This window comes from Cibotium barometz, chromosome 15 (genome assembly GCF_041138505.1).
Source record: "Cibotium barometz isolate CiBa-2024 chromosome 15, ASM4113850v1, whole genome shotgun sequence".
Classification (NCBI taxonomy): Eukaryota; Viridiplantae; Streptophyta; class Polypodiopsida; order Cyatheales; family Cibotiaceae; genus Cibotium; species Cibotium barometz.
The window spans coordinates 39,020,702-39,039,567 of record NC_141060.1 but is presented as its reverse complement, the minus strand read 5'-3'; the positions used below and the strand labels follow the sequence as shown (position 1 = coordinate 39,039,567).

At 47.9% G+C, this 18,866-nt stretch overlaps 1 protein-coding gene across 16 annotated transcripts in view; it reads left to right on the top strand.

Moving 5' to 3' along the window:
• Positions 1-18,866, top strand: part of LOC147631281 (synaptotagmin-5-like) — a 110,977-nt gene that overhangs the window by 66,643 nt on the left and 25,468 nt on the right. For 13 of the 16 annotated variants that reach the window (XM_086809640.1, XM_086809644.1, XM_086809637.1 and 10 more), the window contains 4 exons: positions 6,510-6,788; positions 6,933-7,064; positions 17,364-17,666; positions 17,776-18,093. In XM_086809640.1, the coding sequence (XP_086665766.1) occupies positions 6,510-6,788; positions 6,933-7,064; positions 17,364-17,666; positions 17,776-17,976 (915 nt within the window). In that variant the 3' untranslated portion in view covers positions 17,977-18,093. Of the gene's footprint in view, positions 1-6,509; positions 6,789-6,932; positions 7,065-17,363; positions 17,667-17,775; positions 18,094-18,866 lie in introns of those variants that run through there. The other 3 variants (XM_086809646.1, XM_086809645.1, XM_086809647.1) reach the window with 3 other exon arrangements.

Genomic DNA, 18,866 nt, shown 5'->3' with positions numbered 1-18,866 from the left:
TCGGAGGCCTTTGATTATACCTTTACACGGCTTTTTGGAGCAGAGGGCCCCCATGAGCCAGCACCCATTCGAGTTCATGTAGTGATACCTCCGGCCCGCGGGGAGGAGGCACTAGACTCAGCGGTGGCCTTCTCGTTCCCTCTTTGTGGACCTTCTGATCGGGAGTGGACTCTAGAGCTCGCTCTCAGCACTTTGAAGACTCAGGCAGTTGAGTTTTCTCACCACATGAGCGATCTGGAGGTGACAGATGTGATAGGCCGACTTTGGGAGTTGGCTCATTTTTTCTTGGATCCCGGGAGTGTGGATACCTCAGGGATTCGGCATTTGGTCGTGCGCATAGTGGCAGACTTGGCACGCGACCCTGGATATGTGAGTATACACGAGGTTTCTCTGTCAGAGCAGGAGGCAGTCGCCATGGGCCACAGCCACTAGCGCCTGATCCGGGATTCTTGCAGTACACCGGGTGGGCAGATTCGCAGCCGCTCGGATGGGGACTACTCTCCATCCAAGCCGCTTGCGAAGGCCCGCCGTACGGCTGAGACAGCATCCACCTCAGCAGGGCATCCATGAGGATCATCTCATGGAATGTACAGGGCCTTGGCGGAGCACACTTTATACGCTATCGAGGTTGCTTGAGGCAGGAGCTTCAGAGATGCCTGGTTGGTGGCAGCATTGACATTTTGATGATGCAGGAGCACCACTTGGGTGAGAGCAGGATCCGGAGATATGGTTCGGTGATGCCTGGTAGATGGGACACTTTTTGGTCTGCAGGGTTTGGTCCTTTGGGTGGACAGGGAGGAGTATGCATGGTTATTGCAGATGTATGGCGGCAGGCCATTGTGGATCGAGGGATCATTGTGCCTGGTAGAGCACAGTATGTCATTCTGAGGATGCATGATGAGCTATTGGGTGTGCTCAACATCTATGCGCCCAATCATGCTAGTGCCAGAGCAGAGTTCTGGAGTCAGGTTACAGATGCATTGCCAGAGGCCGCACATTGGTGTGTTGGGGGAGACTTCAACATGCTTGAGGACTCGGCAGATAGGGTGGGAGGCAGTCATGTTACAGTGCACGGCATGGAGCTTGCAGCTTGGGACCGGTTTTGCATGTCACTGAGGATCACTGATGCATGGCAGCATGGGGCTTTCTCCCGGTCTCAGGACAGTCTTAGTTTCTCTCGGTCGGATCGCCGGTGGCAGGGAGGGACTAATCTATCACGGATTGATCGCTTTTATGTGGGCGATTGGTTAGGGGAGCGAGGGGGCTCCGTCGGCATTCTCGCTGGCACCTCATTTTCAGATCATGCGCCAGTTATATTGACATTGGAGGAGGGGACACGGGAGCCCAGCTTGCAGTTGAGGATCCCAGAGAGGGTACTTGCAGATCCCAGTCTCGCTGAGGACATTGAGAGGATCTGGCATGATAGTCAGTGCTCTGACCAGGATGCAGCGGGCCAGTGTGCCCAGGGACTCATTGATCTTAGCTCTTTTCTGCACGCTGCAGCTTTGACACGACTGGGAGAGATTCGCGAGTGGGAGCAACGGCTGAGACGCAGCCTTGCTTCGCTACAGCGCCTTCAGGAGCAGCAGCCTGCATGTGAGTGGGTGGCGTCCCAGCTGAGCCAGGCACGCCAGGAGGTTAGAGAGGTAGAGGAGCAGAGACATGAGTTTTATTATCGTCGTCAGGCCTCTCAGTGGACGCAGCTTGGTGATAGAGTGACTGGGGAGTTTTTTGAGATCACTGGACCCCGTCATGCGCGAGCAGGAGTCCGCCAGCTGGGTAGACCGGATGGATCGGTAGCTACTGAGCTCGGGGAGATCAGAGCCATTGCCACTGCTTTTTATAGTGACCTGCTTTCAGCGGAGCCAGCCACTGAGGATCGAGATGTTTGCAGACAGACTGTGTGGGCCCATGTGCAGAGGAGGGTCACAGACCATATGCGTACAGTTCTAGGTGCGCCTCTGTCAGAGATTGAGCTTGCCGAGGCCTTGAGGGTCCTGCCGCGACATAGTTGCCCAGGGGAGGACGGACTGACGCCGGCCTTTTTTATGCGCTATTGGGACCTTTGGGGCCAGGCCTCCGCAGGGGCTTCAGCATGTTTTGGACACTGGGGTGATGCCGCAGAGCTTTTCAGAGGGCTTGATCTATCTTATTCCCAAGGGGGAGGGAGTATCAAATGACATTCGGCATTGGAGGCCTATTACGATCCTCAATACTGTCTACAAGGTCTTAGCAAAGGCCTTGAGTTTGAGGATCCAGCCCTTCCTGGGGGAGTTGATTCATGCTACTCAGACAGGATTTGTCAAGGAGCGCAGTATCCTTGACAACATCTTTACTTTCTGGGAGGCGACGGCCCGAGCTAGATTTCTTGGCGAGGACTTGGTCGTGATGCTTCTCGATTTTGAGAAGGCATACGATAGAGTTGATTGGGGATTCTTAGAGGGCACTATGCTTCGCCTGGGCTTTGAGCCAGGATGGATCAGAGGGGTGGCAGCTCTGTATTCCACAGCTCGCAGCCAGGTGCTGATTGCAGGAGGACGGGGGCCGAGTTTTGAGCTGACCAGATCAGTCTGTCAGGGGTGTCCTCTCGCCCCTTTCCTTTTTCTCTTCTTTGCGGAGGCTATGAGTATGTATTTGACGGCAGAGGAGGTTGGTTTGAGAGGACTTCAGCTCCCAGTCCGGGGGGAGGATTTGCTTGATGCTGAGTTTGCAGACGACACGGGCTTATTTTTGCATGGCCAAGAGGCCAATCTTATTCGGGCTGAGCAGTCGCTCCAGGTTTTTAGTGCAGCTTCGGGAGCATTGATCAATTGGCGCAAGACAGTGGCCCTTTGGATCAGTAGTGCTCCCACTCCGGCATGGAGCCCGGACCCCGGTTTTAGATGGATTCCTCCAGGCACAGCAGTGCGGTATTTGGGATGCCAGATTGGCCTCGATTTGTCACCTGAGCAGCAGATTGCCCCGCTTCTTCTGAGCATTCGGAAGAAGCTATTGTATTGGAGTACAGCTCGACTATCCTTGGCTGGGAGGGTGGTGGTGGCAAATCAGGTGCTGTTAGCGACCATGTGGTACATTACGTCTTGCTGGATTTTCTCGAGCTCTTGCATCAGCCAGGTACAGAGGCTGATCAGGAACTTTCTGTGGTCTGGGCGGGACGGTCAGCCAGCTCGGGCAAAGGTTGCATGGGCAGTTATTACACTTCCGCTGGCTCAGGGCGGTTTGGGCATTATAGATCCAATCGATCAGAGTAGAGCCTTATTGGGGAAGCTTATTGTTCGGGGGTTGCTTCCAGGCGCTGAGCCTTGGAAAGAGCTCCTCTTGCAGCGACTGCAGGCTCGGGCGCCCCCTGCAGGGGGTACTTGGGCACCAGAGATTCGCTGGATCTTCATAGAGATGAGGAGGACAGGCCTCAGTAGAGGATGGGAGGACAGATTTGCTTTGAGTATCCTGAGAGCTTGGGAGCTGCTGAGACCGGGGCTCTCTCAGCGGCGGCCTTCTTGTGTTGAGGAGCGGGCCAGGCAGCCGCTCATCTGGAGCCCAGCGGTTCGTACGGAGCAGGGTCATATGCTGGTTCTCGGCCTCGTCTAGCCTGGGGACCTTTAGCGGCAGGCCCAGCTCGTAGTTTTGGAGACTGGCAGGCTTTCTGTAGTCTACCAGAGGAGATCCAGGTGGAGAGGCTGAGTCACTTCAGAGGGGGGTTGATTATGAGGGATGATATTCAGGAGGCACTTACAGAGGAGTGGTTCACACCTCTCGAGCCAGTGGCCCCACGGTGGATGGGAGCCTTTACACAGTTGGAGATCCTGATTGCTGTCAGAGCTAGCACTGAGGATGGCAGATGCCTCTACTATGAGATTCAGGATGAGGGCAGACTCCAGAGAGTGGAGGTGGAGTCGCCTTTGGTTGCAGAGTGCACCTTTCAGAAGATTCGGGTAGTGGCTGCTGCTTCTCGGAAGTGGCATATTGACCCCGACCCTGCTGATGTGCTCTCGGATTGGCGCATATGGGCATATGCAGCGCACCCCTTTGCCCGGCTACAGTGGGACCTCGGGGAGTACGAGTGGGATGATCCTTATGCATCCCTTGAGGCCACAGAGATCACCTTTTTCTAGTATACTGTTCGGCTGGGACGGCATATTTTGACGGCGAGGAGGACGGTTTCTCTAACGGCAGCGGGGCATTGGCGATTGCAGGGACTCTCACAGGAGTTCCTGGAGGATTTCTGGGCTCGGCTCTGGGCTAGTCGGCAGGCCCGCAGGATCTCGGCTTTTCAGTGGCTGGTCGCCCACAGGGGCTCAGCAGTTGGCACTTGGCTTGTTTACAGCGGTCTTCCGGCGGCCTGCGTCCGATGCGGCCATCCTATGGAGACACAGAGACATTGCCTTTGGGACTGCCCTCAGGCACAGCAGATTTGGCTGCGGATACTGCGTATTCTGGCCCCCCTCTCTCCAGAGGGTATGTTTACGTGGGGTGCCGCTGCTTGGTCGACTTCGTCAGGGCCTGCTATGGGCTATGAGATGGAGCAGGGCAGTCAGGCCATCAGATTTATTAGGGGCCAGCCTCGCCTGGTTCCGGCACCGGATTTCTCATCCGCCAGCTGGACACAGGAGAGGGATTTACGATGGGAGCTCCTCAGCAGCCTCACCATCTGGTTCACCTGGAGGGCCCGGTGCTTTACGGCCTTTGAGGGGAGATTAGAGCCACCAGCAGAGACTGTTCGGGGGATTTGGCAGGAGTTGATCCACACCCTGCGAGGACAGTACGACCGCATCCGGGGAGACTCGGATGAGGCGATCTTACGGCGCCAGGCCTTTCACACCACTTGGCGCTGTGGCCCGTTCTACACCTTACACACGGGATCCCCCCGTTGGCACTACAGGCCACCTGTTTGGCTCTTCCCCCCCCCTATTGTATGATTTAGCCGCTCAGTTCTTTATACTGATGCTTGTATTTTGCAGCACCTAGGGAGAGTCTCCCGGGCTGCCATGATGTATTCACTGCTCTTCTCTCTCTTAGGAGCAGGAGAGATCTTTTGTAGCCCTACGGGCGTTTTTATATAACTAATGAAAGGATCTTTTCTCGGAAAAAAAAAGGTGATGTGATGACACCCTCAGTTGACCAATGGTGATCCTCAATGTTCCTCATTGTGTGCAACATGTGTCTATGGAGATAATTGGGCGCCTCAATGATTCCATCCCGACTGACCCTGAGGAAGTGCTCTCTTCAGGACTGGAGTTTTAGGGAAAGCTCGATTAGGGACATCCATGTCTAGTCTGGATGAAGCTGGGTCAAATCCAGGGGGATGATGTGGTTGATCTCTTACCACCGCGAGGGATCAAGAGAGGGGGAACAGGTGCTCCATTTGAAAGCAATGTGACTCGAACGAACTGGTGGTACATGCATATTTGCAGCTGCAATGAGCCTTATGCGCCATCTGTTTGGAGCACTCCAAAACCAACTGTAGTGCATAGACATGCTGTATGATAGAAAATGTAAGCTTCACAATCTTTGCATGTTCTTTAGCTTGGAGGCAAAGGGTGCTTTTGAGGTAAATCTGTCATGCATAGGCTCCCTTTTTCTCTTCTTTGTGGAGACATGGGAGGGTTGTGCACTTCAAGGGATAGTAAATGCAATAGGCTCCGTTTTTCTCTTCTTTGTAGAGACATAGGAGGGTTGTGCACGTGAAGGATAGTAAATGCAATAGCCATAGAAACATGTGTCTATCAATGGCATTGCCTTACCCATGTGTGGAGAATCTGCTGTAGCTATGGGAGAAGAGGGACTTGAGGGTTCTGTAGAATGTGAAGCAAAAGCACCACTAATTTCCGCATCCGATGTCGTGGCCAATGATGATAGGCACCCTCATTTGATAAGGTTAATGCTTGTTGTGAGCTAGGTGCAGGTGCTGCGGCCAATGATGATGTGCACCCTCATTTGATAAGGTTAATGCTTGGGTCGACTAAGAAATAAACAGCGAGAACGTATATTTCAATTATTACCTTCTAAACATTATCATTTATAGTTTGTATAGCTAGGTGCAGGCACGGCTTCCTTTCCATTCCCTTTGGCTAAAGGAGGAGACAGGTCTGATTAGCATGGTGCAGTAGGTAGTTGCTCCAAATGCCAAGCACACTATTCCACATGGAATTTGGAGCTGCATAGAAGCCGAGAGTCTTGAGTAGAGGATGGCACTTGTAGTTTACATGACGAGGAGAGGGCCTTGTTGTAACACTGTTTGCTTGGCTGGTGTATTTAATCCTGGGTTCACCCTCATCGTGCACTGTTATCTAGGCATAGGAGGTTATTGCTGTCCCCATAGTGTAACAGATCTGGGCATTTAGATGTATAAATAGATGGGTGACCCCCTTACATTTTATTTTCAGCCCTTATGTATTGTATGATCTTCCGTTATCCATTCTCTAGTTGCTAGAACAAAATACAGGCAGGTAAACAAACTGTTTATTTACTGTAATTAGTCTATTTGTGACTTTGAAAGCTTTTTGATGCAGACTGTACGCAAAACCAAGACAATACCACGGAACCTCAATCCTTCTTGGAATCAAACATTCGAGTTTGCAGAAATTAGTGGTGGAGAGTACTTGAAACTCAAGTGTTACGATTCTGATTTGTTAATTGATGAAACATTGGGAAGTGCACGAATGAACTTGGAAGGGCTAGAAGATGGCGAATGCAGAGATATATGGGTACCTCTTGAAAATATGGACACTGGGGAAGTAAGGCTGACTATCAAGGCTGTTAGAGCTCAATCTAATCTTTTTAAGTCCAAGGTTGGGCACATCCTTTGTTTGGATTTTGCAGTTGCCCAGTGTTTTCTCTTATAAAGTAGGCTGTTACAAAGTCCTTGTTCAAGATTTACCTTTCCGTTTACAAGCCTTGTGGGTCATTGTGCTGATTATGGGTTTCAAAGACAGGCTAAAACTGCAGCAAATGGCATGCTTGAGCTTGTGCTGGTTGAGGCCAGAGATTTAGTAGCAGCAGATTTGCGCGGAACCAGTGATCCATTTGTAAGTGTTCACTATGGTGAACAAAAGAAGAGGACAAAGGTGCGCCAAACAGATCATATCTCTATGTATCTGCATGTGTATGAGAGAGAGAGAGAGAGAGAGAGAGAGAGAGAGAGAGAGAGAGTTATATCAAACGTCTGCAAAAGATCCAAAGGATCTTGGAGACCAAAAAAGTAGTCCATGAGAATAGTGAGTGATGGAAAAAACTGAAAATGAAACTAGCTACCTACCATGTGAGCATGTGAGAATGAAAAAGTAATACACAACAGCCATGTGATTGAAGCCTATAATGTGGTATGAGTACATGGTAGAAGTACACACAGATGGGGGCCGTATCAATGACCTCATGGTGACACTCCAAATCCACAGCTCATGATTGGGTGTCTCTGTATTTTATGGAGCATTCCTCGGATCTGAAGTTGATCTGTGAGAGAGAGAGAGAGAGAAAAGAAAGAAAAGACATATTAACGTCTATGGAAGGCCAGATTGGCCTATGAGACAAATCTGTATACAACAAGTCCATGTCCTGAGTATCATGGAAATAAAAACTGAAATGAAAAGCTAATCCTAGTCATATGCAGCTCACTATGCAGTCACTGTCTAGCATGCTATAGATGTACAATCATGATAGGTGGTATACTACTAATTCCACCCAATGGAGATGGTGGGGTGTGGTACATCATACATGGGGCATGGGGCGAGGAGGACTCTCACATTTGTTGTGCCCTGGTGTAGCCTCTAGACTCTCTCCTCCATAGCTTTGCGGTATCATGCCTAGATTTGGGCAGACTGGGCCTGATGTAGTACTGGTGGTCTGCCTCTGGGTCATCGTGGTCTCCTGGCAGCTCTGATCTCCGAGGCTCTTTGTAGTGTGAGCCCTTGTGGGGAGGTAGATGAGAGAGAGAAAGAAAGAAAGAAAGAAAGTTATATTAATGTCTATGGAAGACCCCAAGGGCCTATGAGATCAAAAGAAATACAATGGTACCATGGATATACTAGGCCATGGAAAACTGAAAGAAAAAGTAAAATGAAAACATATGATAGTACATGTGATCAACAGATGATCCTGTGTAGAGTGAGATATGCTGTGATCAGCTAATGACGATACGTGCCTTGGCCAGAACCGATCTGATGGTGGAGTGAACGTCAGGCCTTTGTGATGGGAGCGTGTCATGTCGGCGGAGAACCTCACGAATCTAGGGTTTGCCACTATGCCTCTCTGTATAGCTGATCTCTGTGGTGGCGTGGGTCAATCAGGTAGAGTCCGAGGCAATGCTGGTCTAGGAAATCAATGACCCGTGTGGAAAATTTTTGGGAGCTGTGAGGTGAGGGGGGGTGAGAGTTCCAGATCCTACGCCAAGCCTCTTCAGAATTCCTGCTTAGGAAGAGTTCGTGTAAGTCCTTGTGCTGTTTATGACAATGTGCTTGTTTCTTGTAGAGCGAGTAAGGTACCAGCTAATTTGTTTAGCGGCACGCTTGTGGATTTGGACAGTACCTAACTCATGCAAAAGACGTGCATGTTTCATACGATGTTCGTTGTCATACCAACATATTTGAGGCATGGTACCTGTGCGGGGTTTGGCGGTGGACCAGCAGAAGTGTGGAAAATTGTTGTGAGCTGTGAGGTGAGGGGGGTGAGAGGTGCAGATGATTTGCATAGATAAGATTTCAATCATGGGTGAAATGGATCTGGGTATAGTGGGAGATGGGTGGTACCTGAGGTGGGGTAGGTGGTGTGCAAGGTAATTGTGGTCGGCACCAAGTGAGCATGGGGGGATGCTAAAGTCAGGTATCATGGAGGCTAGTTCCAGTAATCCGATAAGACAATCGATTGTGATGGATCCCCCGTTATATGGAAAACTAGTAAGGCCTCCTGATGTAGGCCACCGTGCCATCCCATTATAGATAGCAAGGCTGTGGCATGAGCTAAGTTGTAGGAGGCATCTCCCGTAGAAGTTGATGTCTCCACCGTCTTGTGAGATCCGTTGTAGCCCTGTGCCATCTTGGTCTATCACCTACAACTTGATGGGATCCTCAAAAGCATACATCTGGATCTGCTAACTCTTGGTCCTAGCATTGAAGTCCCCAAGTAAGAGGACCTCACCTCCCAAGAAGTCAGTGATATCCTCAAAGAGAGCTGTGTATGGAGACTCGCTCTGGCCTTGTGGGGCATATTGTGAAGAATTTGGGGCGAAATAGCAGACCCCCACATAGATGCTTCTCGAGGTTGTAATCTGTAATGCATCTCGAGGTTGTCATTTGTAACCGAACCCATATGTAGTGGGCTCCTGAACCATTATGACCATAGTGACTAGGGGTTTTTTGAAACGTGTTTCATAAATGTTTTTGAGAAGTTTCAAAAATGTTTCTTTGAAATCAGAGACATTTCAAAAACGTTTTATATAGGAGGCCCCAAATTTATATGTAAGTTATAATATGCGAAAAAAATGTTGCCTTCCTTGCAAAACAATATTAAACATGTATCATTTACACATTAAAACATGTTTACAAGTTAAAACTAAAGATTCAGGGTGACCGAGTTACAGTGGGCAAACAACCAACCAATTGGCATAAATAAACTGGCAACATTAAGAAGAAAGATCTGGATTCCATCATCAACAATGGCAACTGCTCAAAACTCAAGAAACAATATATAAAGCACTGAGCAGGCAAGAGTGACATTGTCCACTGAGCACTCAAAGTGATCAAGTAAATTCTGAATCCTGAGCTGACCAAAAAAGAAAATTGAAGTCTAAAATACACAAAGTAAACCATGGTGATAGATGCATGACAATCTAGAGGAGCCTGATTGAGGAGCCTCCTCAATCTGGAGTCTGGGCACTCAATCCTCAACATCCTCGATGTCCTCATCACAGTACCCTCCTTGGTTGACTTAGCATAGCTCTCAGAAGAGAACAATGTGTTGCTACCTCAGCTGCTACACTGGTATTAGCACCTGCTCATAATGCTTGTGTTGTTGATGCTCGTGTGGCACGAGCAGGTGCCATCAACTTGTAAGAATATGGCACAACGGAAACAGATACAACAAGAGAAAGTACACTAGACAGCGCAATAGAGAGAATGGAGAGAATTTTAAAATTCTGATTATACCAAACAAGAGATAGGTACTATATGATGGTGCTGTCCACCTGTGCGCTCTAGTGTAGAGCTTAGATGGCGATCTAGAAAGACGCTAGATGGAGGGCATACTGAGAGTATAAGGAATATATGCTCACAAGCATTGGATGCCTTTGCTTGTGCCAACTATATCCATTTATAGTGCTAGAGGTAGTGCGGTGGACGCATCCAAGACGTGGATGGCTACGTTGCATTGACACGGCTCACTGCCCACGTATTCATAACGCATCTTCACTGACCACCACCCACTAATGATGAACTTAGTTCCCGAGAGAATATTCCCTATACCATTTCGGGCCAGGGTTACGGGACCCTAGCTAACGCTTGTACCCCTCATCATCTCCTAACCATCAACGGTCACAACTACGACCCCTTCCAGCATCTAAGCTGGGGTTCCCACTAAAGATATGTGCACCAATGGCTTCTCCTCATAATGGGGGCCGTACAAATGTGCACCACATATCAATGTGAGATACATGCTGAGAGGCGGGCATTGAACATATACTAACACCCTCCCTCAATGTCCACTCGAAGATGAACTAAGAGTTTCTTGGCCCAATGCCAAGTCCATGAAGATGTCATGTGAGCTGGTCCTTCCCAAGAGCTTTGGTGAAGATGTCGATGCAGTTCTGCTCCGTAGAACAATATTCCAGCTCCACAATCTCATCCTCGATCGACTCTCGCACATAATGATACTGAATCTCAATGCGCTTTGTGCGAGCATGAAACACAGGGTTCTTTGCAATGGCCATGCAACTTTGATTGTTGCATCGTAAGGTCATGGGGGCTGATCTCACTGGAACTCCCATATCTGCTAGAATCCTCCTCAACCATACTGCCTCACAAGCAGCAAAACAAGCGGCCTTGTACTCTGCCTCAGTTGAAGAAAGTGCCATTGTGGGTTGCTTCTTACTAATCCAAGAGAACACACTGGATCCAAGTAAGAAGCAATATCCAGAAACTGACTTTTTGGTGTCACAATCTCTAGCCCAATCAGAGTCACAATATCCCACTAAGGAGTCACTAGATATGTATGTAATTACATAACTCAAGAGTATCTTTAATGTACCTGAGCACACACATTGCTGCATTCCAATGACTTTCCCTTGGTTTGTTGGAGAACCTGCTCAACACACCAATTGCATAGCAAATGTCTAGTCTAGTATTGCACAAGAAAATCAAACTCCCAACAAGCTTCCTGTACATCTTGATCTCAACCGAAGGTGAAGTGTCCTCAGAAGAAAGCCTAAAGTTTACCTCCTTTGGTGTACTTATTGGCTTGCAGTTTGTCATACCAAATGCCTTCAAGATCTATGTTGCATACTTCTGCTGAGAAATAAAGACCTTGTTAGACTCCTGCTAAACCTCGATCCCCAAGCAATAATGCAAGAGCCCCAAGTCTGTCATCTCAAACTCAGAGCCAAGCCTTTCTCGTGTTTGCTGAATCAAGTCTTCATGGTTGCGAGTGATAATCAGGTCATCCACATAGAGAACAACTATCACACATTTGCCATCCTTTCTAAGTACATACAAGTTAGTATTAGATGCACTTCTAGAAAAACCAATATTTTTGAAAAATTTATCTATTCGTTGGTACCATGCCCTTGGGGCTTGTTTTAGCTCGTATAAAGCCTTCTTCAACCTGCAATCCTTATTTTTTGATTTGGCCAGCGTAAACCTTGGTGGCTGAGCAAGATACACCTCCTCCTTGAGATGTCCATTCAGAAAAGCTGATTTTACATCCATTTGAAAAACTAGCCACTTTTGGCGCCTAAACATCCGAGTCACAGGGATACCAGAGAGCACTGCCTCCACGCCCGAGATTGACGGGCGGAACCTATGTACCAAGCTGGGACTAAAGGAGGATGAGCCGCTCCCATTCACTAGAGTATGGAGGACAACCCCAAAGGACTCCACCAAAGGCAAGGCCTTAGTGCTACAGTTCCCGGACGAGGAGAGTAAGATGAGCTTTATGAGAAGACGTGCTATCTTGAGGAGCTTGCCAGGGGACCCCATCTACTTCGATGATGACCTCACATGGATGCAGCTGGAGCACAGAAGATTATGCATGCCGAAGATCAAGGTGGCACGCAAAGAAGGGAAGAAGGCACATTATAGGGATGGTCACATCTACATTGATGGGAAGAGGGTCGAATAACGCCATCTGGCCTATGAGACACGGAGGAAACAACATGAAGACAAAGAGATACACATAGCAGCCTGGAACTGTAATGGAGCCCTATGGACACATCCAGGGAGACTTGAGGAGGTGATGGAGGGCCGGGATATCATCTTGATGACAGAGACACATGAGAGCCCGGAGAGGGGCTTACCACCGGTTGAGGGTTATCAGTGGGAGAGTCAGCTCACCGACAGGGGATGAGACAGGCCACCTCCCGACGTTCAGGAGGTATTGCAGTGCTTTTCAGACATGGGTTACATGAGCATGTTCGAGTCGTAGCACGAGACTCGGAGGCGAGATACATGTGGATTAGCTTACGCCTCTCGGAGACCAGATGGATTTATATCGCCCTTTGCTACTTTCCTCCGAAGGGGTCGCGGTTTGCCACCACTGAGGAGCCGGGTGGAGGAGAGCTAGTGAGTCCCCATACTCTGTCTTATCTGAGGAGATCTTACACTATTCGACACTGGGAGAAGTCTTCTTGATGGGGGACTTCAATGCACGGACTTTGAGCCTATGACTTTGAGGATCCCTTGAGACTAGAGCCGCTAGCTACAGAGGATACAGGGACCACTCGGATCTCCGTTGACGGAGGAGCTGACAGCACTGGATATGGGCAACATTTGCTGGAGCTTGGAACCCGACACCATCTCGTTATTTATAACGGGATGACTCAGTGGCCAGATTCAGGTGGGTTGACTTACTTTCCAGTGGGGGGTGGCAGCAGTACAGTGGACTATGTGATGGGATCCCGGGAGGCAGCAGATATGGTGTCTCACTTTACCGCACCACCATGCCCCATTGGGGCGGATCATACATATCTATCCCTCACTTTTAGGAGCTTACTGGAGACCCACCCACCCATCATACAGCCACCATGCACTATTTTCCACTTCACTCAGGACCTAGCCGATGTGTATGACTATTATGTTCATGATCAGCTATTTGCCTTAGACCCATCGGCACCCATGGCTATGCTCACCTCCCAGCTCTCACATGTACTGCACTCCACAGCCGCGAGGAGTTTCCCATACCACATACAGACAGGACAGCCACCTACATCTTTGAGCATGCCCCAGAACCGATGGTATGATGATGAGTGCAGAAACCTTTACTGCAGTCTCCGAGTGCAGAGGGCTCGCGGGGAGATCACCCAGAGACAGGTAGGCAGGAGGATGCATACTCTCACCCGCCGTAAGCGGCGAGCTTATGAGGAGGCTCAGTACTGGGACACATATCACATGCTCATGAGCAGAGATGCTGCTGCTGCTTGGAGGAGACTCAGAGAGCCTCGTCCTCCCACACCTATTACCGATCCTCAGACCTGGCAGACATATGCAGAGAGACTCTATGATGTGCCTGCACAGCCCCCTATACCACAGCCCACAGAGCCATGCCCCACAGTCTCCACCTTCTTCACCCCACCTATGGTTAGGAGGGCCATATGCCGACTCCAACATGGACGGGCGACAGATCATACAGGATTACAGGGAGAGCATCTCATCTATGCTATTGATACATTGGTACCATTTCTTGCTCATCTCTTCAACAGAGCTCTGTCAGTGGGGTTTCCGGCGGCTGAGTGGACGATGCACACTATTGTGCCGATCCATAAAGCGGGAGATGTACTAGACCCCGGGAACTACAGGACCATCATGATTGGCCATATATTGGCCAAACTATACGGGGCAGTTTTGGAGGCAGAGCTGAGCACTCATGCAGAGGATATGGGGGATTGAGAGCAGCAGGCCAGGCAGGCTTCCAATGAGCCTTCTCGAGCATCGACCACATTTTTACATTGAGGTGCCTGATTGATCAGGCCAAGGCACGGAGACAACGGCTCTATTGTTGCTTTGTGGATTTCCGCAAGGCATTTGATACTGTGCCCAGAGAGTGCCTCTTTCGGCGACTACAGACACTAGGCATACCCTCAGACATGATGTGGGGCATATACAGGCTATATGAGCAGGTCTTTGGGAGAGTCCGATGCCCAGGAGGCTTGTCCGACACAGTTGCTAGCACCATTGGTGTGAAGCAGGGGTGCCCGCTCTCCCTGGTCGACTACATCACACAGGGAGGAGGCTCTGGGGTTGAGCTATCAGGTATTACTGTCCATGTTATGCTTTATGCTGATGACATCGTCTTGGTATCCGACACACAGATTGGGCTTCAAAGACACCTTGTGATGACTTCTGCGCACAGCAGGGTCTCACAGTGAACCTTGGGAAAACCAAGGTTATGATCTTCCACACCTCACCCGCAGTCAGGAGCCACACTACTCTCACATTAGCAGGATGGCGGGTCGAGGTGGTGAGCTCTTATGTTTACCTTGGCATCACATTTACTAGCTCAGCTGGACGCTTCTCCATGGCTCAGGCAGTCCGAGACAGAGTGACCCGGGGGTATGCAGGTCTTGCTGGCCTTGAGCGTCAGTGTCATCAGGCACATTTTCAGGAACCGAGGATCACTTTGTATGTAGATGTAGAGCCCACCAGGGGGTCAGAGATAGATATGCAGGATTGTTTGAGGAGCACTCTTCACTACATCAGTTGATGGAGGCCTAGGACCAGTGACAGCTTGGCAGACTACTACTAGAGCTTCATAGTTTTCGAGAGAGACTCCTCTAGACACCCGCTCCCACTAGGGGTGGGAGACAGTCCCAGCTCACAGATTTCTTCTAGAGAGCTATGCCAGTGCCAGCTGATGTACCACGTGGGGTGACCGCACAGAGAGCAGAGGAATTGAGAGCCAGGAGGAGACCTAGACAGATTGGACATAGAGCACCCCGACTCCGTCACTGAGAGATAGCAGCTATCCGGATGAGACACCAGTTGGAGACACAGGAGAGGCTAGCTCGCTTTCATTCAGACTCAAGGTACATGTTCACGCCACTCACAGCCTCAGCATCGACGATGTATGATATCTTATATCCCTCTTATGGCACTGGATGGAGTTAGACATAGATCTGCATAGCATGCTTGTACTACCCCTTCAGCATATAGAGATGCATCTTGCCTTAGCACTCCATCCACATCCCCACCCGCCTTTATATTGTTTGTATATGGGCTCCACCGATCCATGATGATTCACAGTTGTATCCAGACACATGCACTTTCTTTCTTTGCTTTCTTTTTCTTTTCTTCCGATGACCAGAAGAACACAGTTGTATTATTTTTTGTCTCATAGGCTGACTTTGGCCTCTCGTAGACGTTAATATATCTTTCTTTCTTTCTTCTCTCTCTCTCTCTATATATATGTATATATATATGTATATATATATATATAGATAGATAGATAGATAGATATGTATGTATGTATGTATGTATATAGATATGTTTATGTATATATATCAATATATATGTATATATATATACATATATATACATATATATATACATACATATATATACATACATAGATATGTATATGTCTATGTGTACTTAAGGTACTTATCTTAATGCATACTTTATGTACTTGTACCATACACGTACCATACTGCACCGTACCTAAAGTACTCAACCACTATGATGTGATGATGACTTTGATAAATTTCCCACTTCTCCACCTTACAGGCTTCAAGCACCTAGGGCATGCTCATTTTCCTATGCTCCACCTGTGTGGGAGCGAGGTCATCACCAAGATAAATTTTCTCACCTTTAAGGTCTGCTCTATGATCCAAGAATGCTTGCCGGCTGGTGGTGTCCTTGAATTTGAGTGGGCACATGTGGTGTGCCTACTTCCTCTCCATGCATCCATATATGGTGTGCCTTCTATGCCCATTAGTATGGTGGCGTCTGCTTTTGCACCCCAACCACATGCACATGTAATGCCCGAATCTTCCTCCTTTTATTCTCCTCAATTGTGTTAGGAGTAATAGTGGGCATGTGTGGTGTCTTGTGTCTCTTGGTGACCTATGTCCACTCCTCCTCAACTTCTTTCTCCACTACTGCAACGCACCCTCAGACAATCTCCCTTTTGGTCCCCACAATGTTCTCCTGGAGCTTCACCTTGAGGTCTGCAACTTTAGAGGGGATGGAGGGACTGATTTCTCCTTCTTCATTCTTGCAATCCTCTATTTCTCGATTGAGCCTGGCAATCTCTTTCTCCATTCCATCTAAGTGTCTATCTTGGATGTAGAGAGAGAGGAAGAAAGATTTATTAAGCCATCTACTAAAGATCCAATGGGCCTATGAGACCAAAGTGATACAATAATGTCCATGGCATATCTCATCATAGAACAGAAAATAAAATAGAAACAAAACAAAGCTATCTCACTGGGGTGATACAAAACTGTCCATGGAATCTCATCATGGAAAACCACGAACTTGGAACATGAGAGGAGCATCAGCCCCCAATAGATGGTATACCACTCTCCAAAATATCAAGCATGGGGCTAATGAGTATGGCCGAGAGAGAGAGAGAGAGAGAGAGAGAGAGAGAGAGAGAGAGAGAGAGTAAACGTCTAGTGAAGATCCAATGGGCCTATGAGATCAAAGTGATACAATAATGTCCATGGCATGTCTCATTATGGAATGGAAAATAAAATAGAAACAAAACAAAACTATCTCACTTAGAGTGATACAAAACTGTTCATGGAAATCTCATCATGGAATACCAAGAACATGAAACATAGATGGTATACCACTCTCCAAAATATCAAGCATGGGAGTATGGCCGTGAGGACTCCCTTAGCTATGTCACGTGGAAAGGAGCATGTCTTTGATCTGGACCTGATGGTGGGATCGTGGCTGACGTCGGAGGGGCCGGGGGTATTGAGCACGCTCGAATGTGGAGGCCGGGTTTGAGGTAACTCCTCTCTGGCGAGGTGGGTCTGGAGCAGCCAGAGAGAGAGAGAGAGAGAGAGAGAGAGAGAGTACAAAGATTCGCAGGGTCTTATGAGACCAAAAATATGGTACATATGATCTATGAGTACACTGGATGTCAAGACAACATGAAAAAAAAAACTGGCTGCCAAAAGAAAAACATGTTGACTGAATTGTTGATTTAATGCATTGCAGGTCATTTACAAGAACTTGAATCCACAATGGAATCAAACATTAGAATTCCCAGATGATGGTAAATCATTGGAACTTTACATCAAGGACCACAATACACTCTTACCGACTTCTAGTATTGGTAATTGCAGTGTGGAATATAAGAGTTTGCCACAAAATCAGACAGTAGACAGATGGATCCCTTTACAAGGGGTAAAGAGAGGGGAGATACATATACAAGTTACAAGGCGGATTCATGTAGCGAACAAAAAATCAAGCAATGATTTTGTGAATACCAATGTGTTGTTGTCAAAGATGTCTTTAAAGGTATCTTTTACATGGAAATTCACCTTGATTATTTATCTCTTTCTATTTTCAGCATGGCATAATGATGGTCTTAAAAAAAGGAAAAAAAAAAACCAATTTCATGAAACAGATCTTTGCCCTTTTGAGGGAAGCTTATCAAATGGCAGAAGAGCGTGACATGGAACAGCTATGTGAGAAAGTCATAGAGGTTGAATCGATAGAGAGTGAGCAAGAGGCACAAATCTCACAAATACTCAAGGAGAAAGAGATGCTTCTCTCTAAAATTTATGAGCTTGAAAGAGCCATGGAAAGCATGAAACCAGCCATTTGAGGATTGATAGAGGATTGATAGAAACTACCTTCAGCTCAAAACCCTTGCTGTAAGGGACAGACTGGGATCAAAAAAGATGAATGCAAAGCCATGCAACCTTCTGTAAGAGATGGCAAGGTTTGTTTCCTTTTGATATTTTGTCTTTTATCCTACTCATGGTGTGTTTTCTTTTGATATTGTCTTCAATGCTTCTCATGGTGTACATTCTAATGCATGATGGAATAGTTGTGGTGAAATAATAGGTTGAAAAAGATATTGATAGTAGGGGCTGTCTTATTGTAGATATTTCTTTTCATTGAGAGAGAAATGAAATGTTATATTAATGTCTTCAAAAGCCAAAGTGACCTATGAGACCAAAGTTACAACCATGTGACATCTGATACACTGTCTGGAAAAGAAAAGAAAGAACTGAAGGTAAGAGAGAGAGAGAAAGAAAGAAAGAAAGAAAGAAAGATTTTATCAACGTCTTCCAAAAGACCGAACTTGGCCTATGAGACAAATCGGTGTACCTGTATGGGGTATCCTCTGTCATCCCAACAAAATGAAAAAGTACTGAACTAAAAAGCTGAATCTGGGTGTGCAATAAGTACAATGAGTGGGGGAGGGGATGGAGCTCTACTACTAGGAGAATGCAAAGCAATATGCATGGAGTATACAATCATGATATGCAACCTAGCTAGCTCCATCCTGTACCATACTGGGGGTATAAAATGGTATACATCAATGAAGGGGGTGTCCACAGCTCCCTGCAGAACATGCCTGGGTCTACTCTGAAGAAGCGAGCCAGTTGCTCCGCACCCTCTCTGTAAAACTGAGCTCTGATCTCTGTCATCTCTCTCTGGTATAGGCGTGGTGTCCGAAAGCCAGGTGTCCTCTGTCTCCTGCGGGTT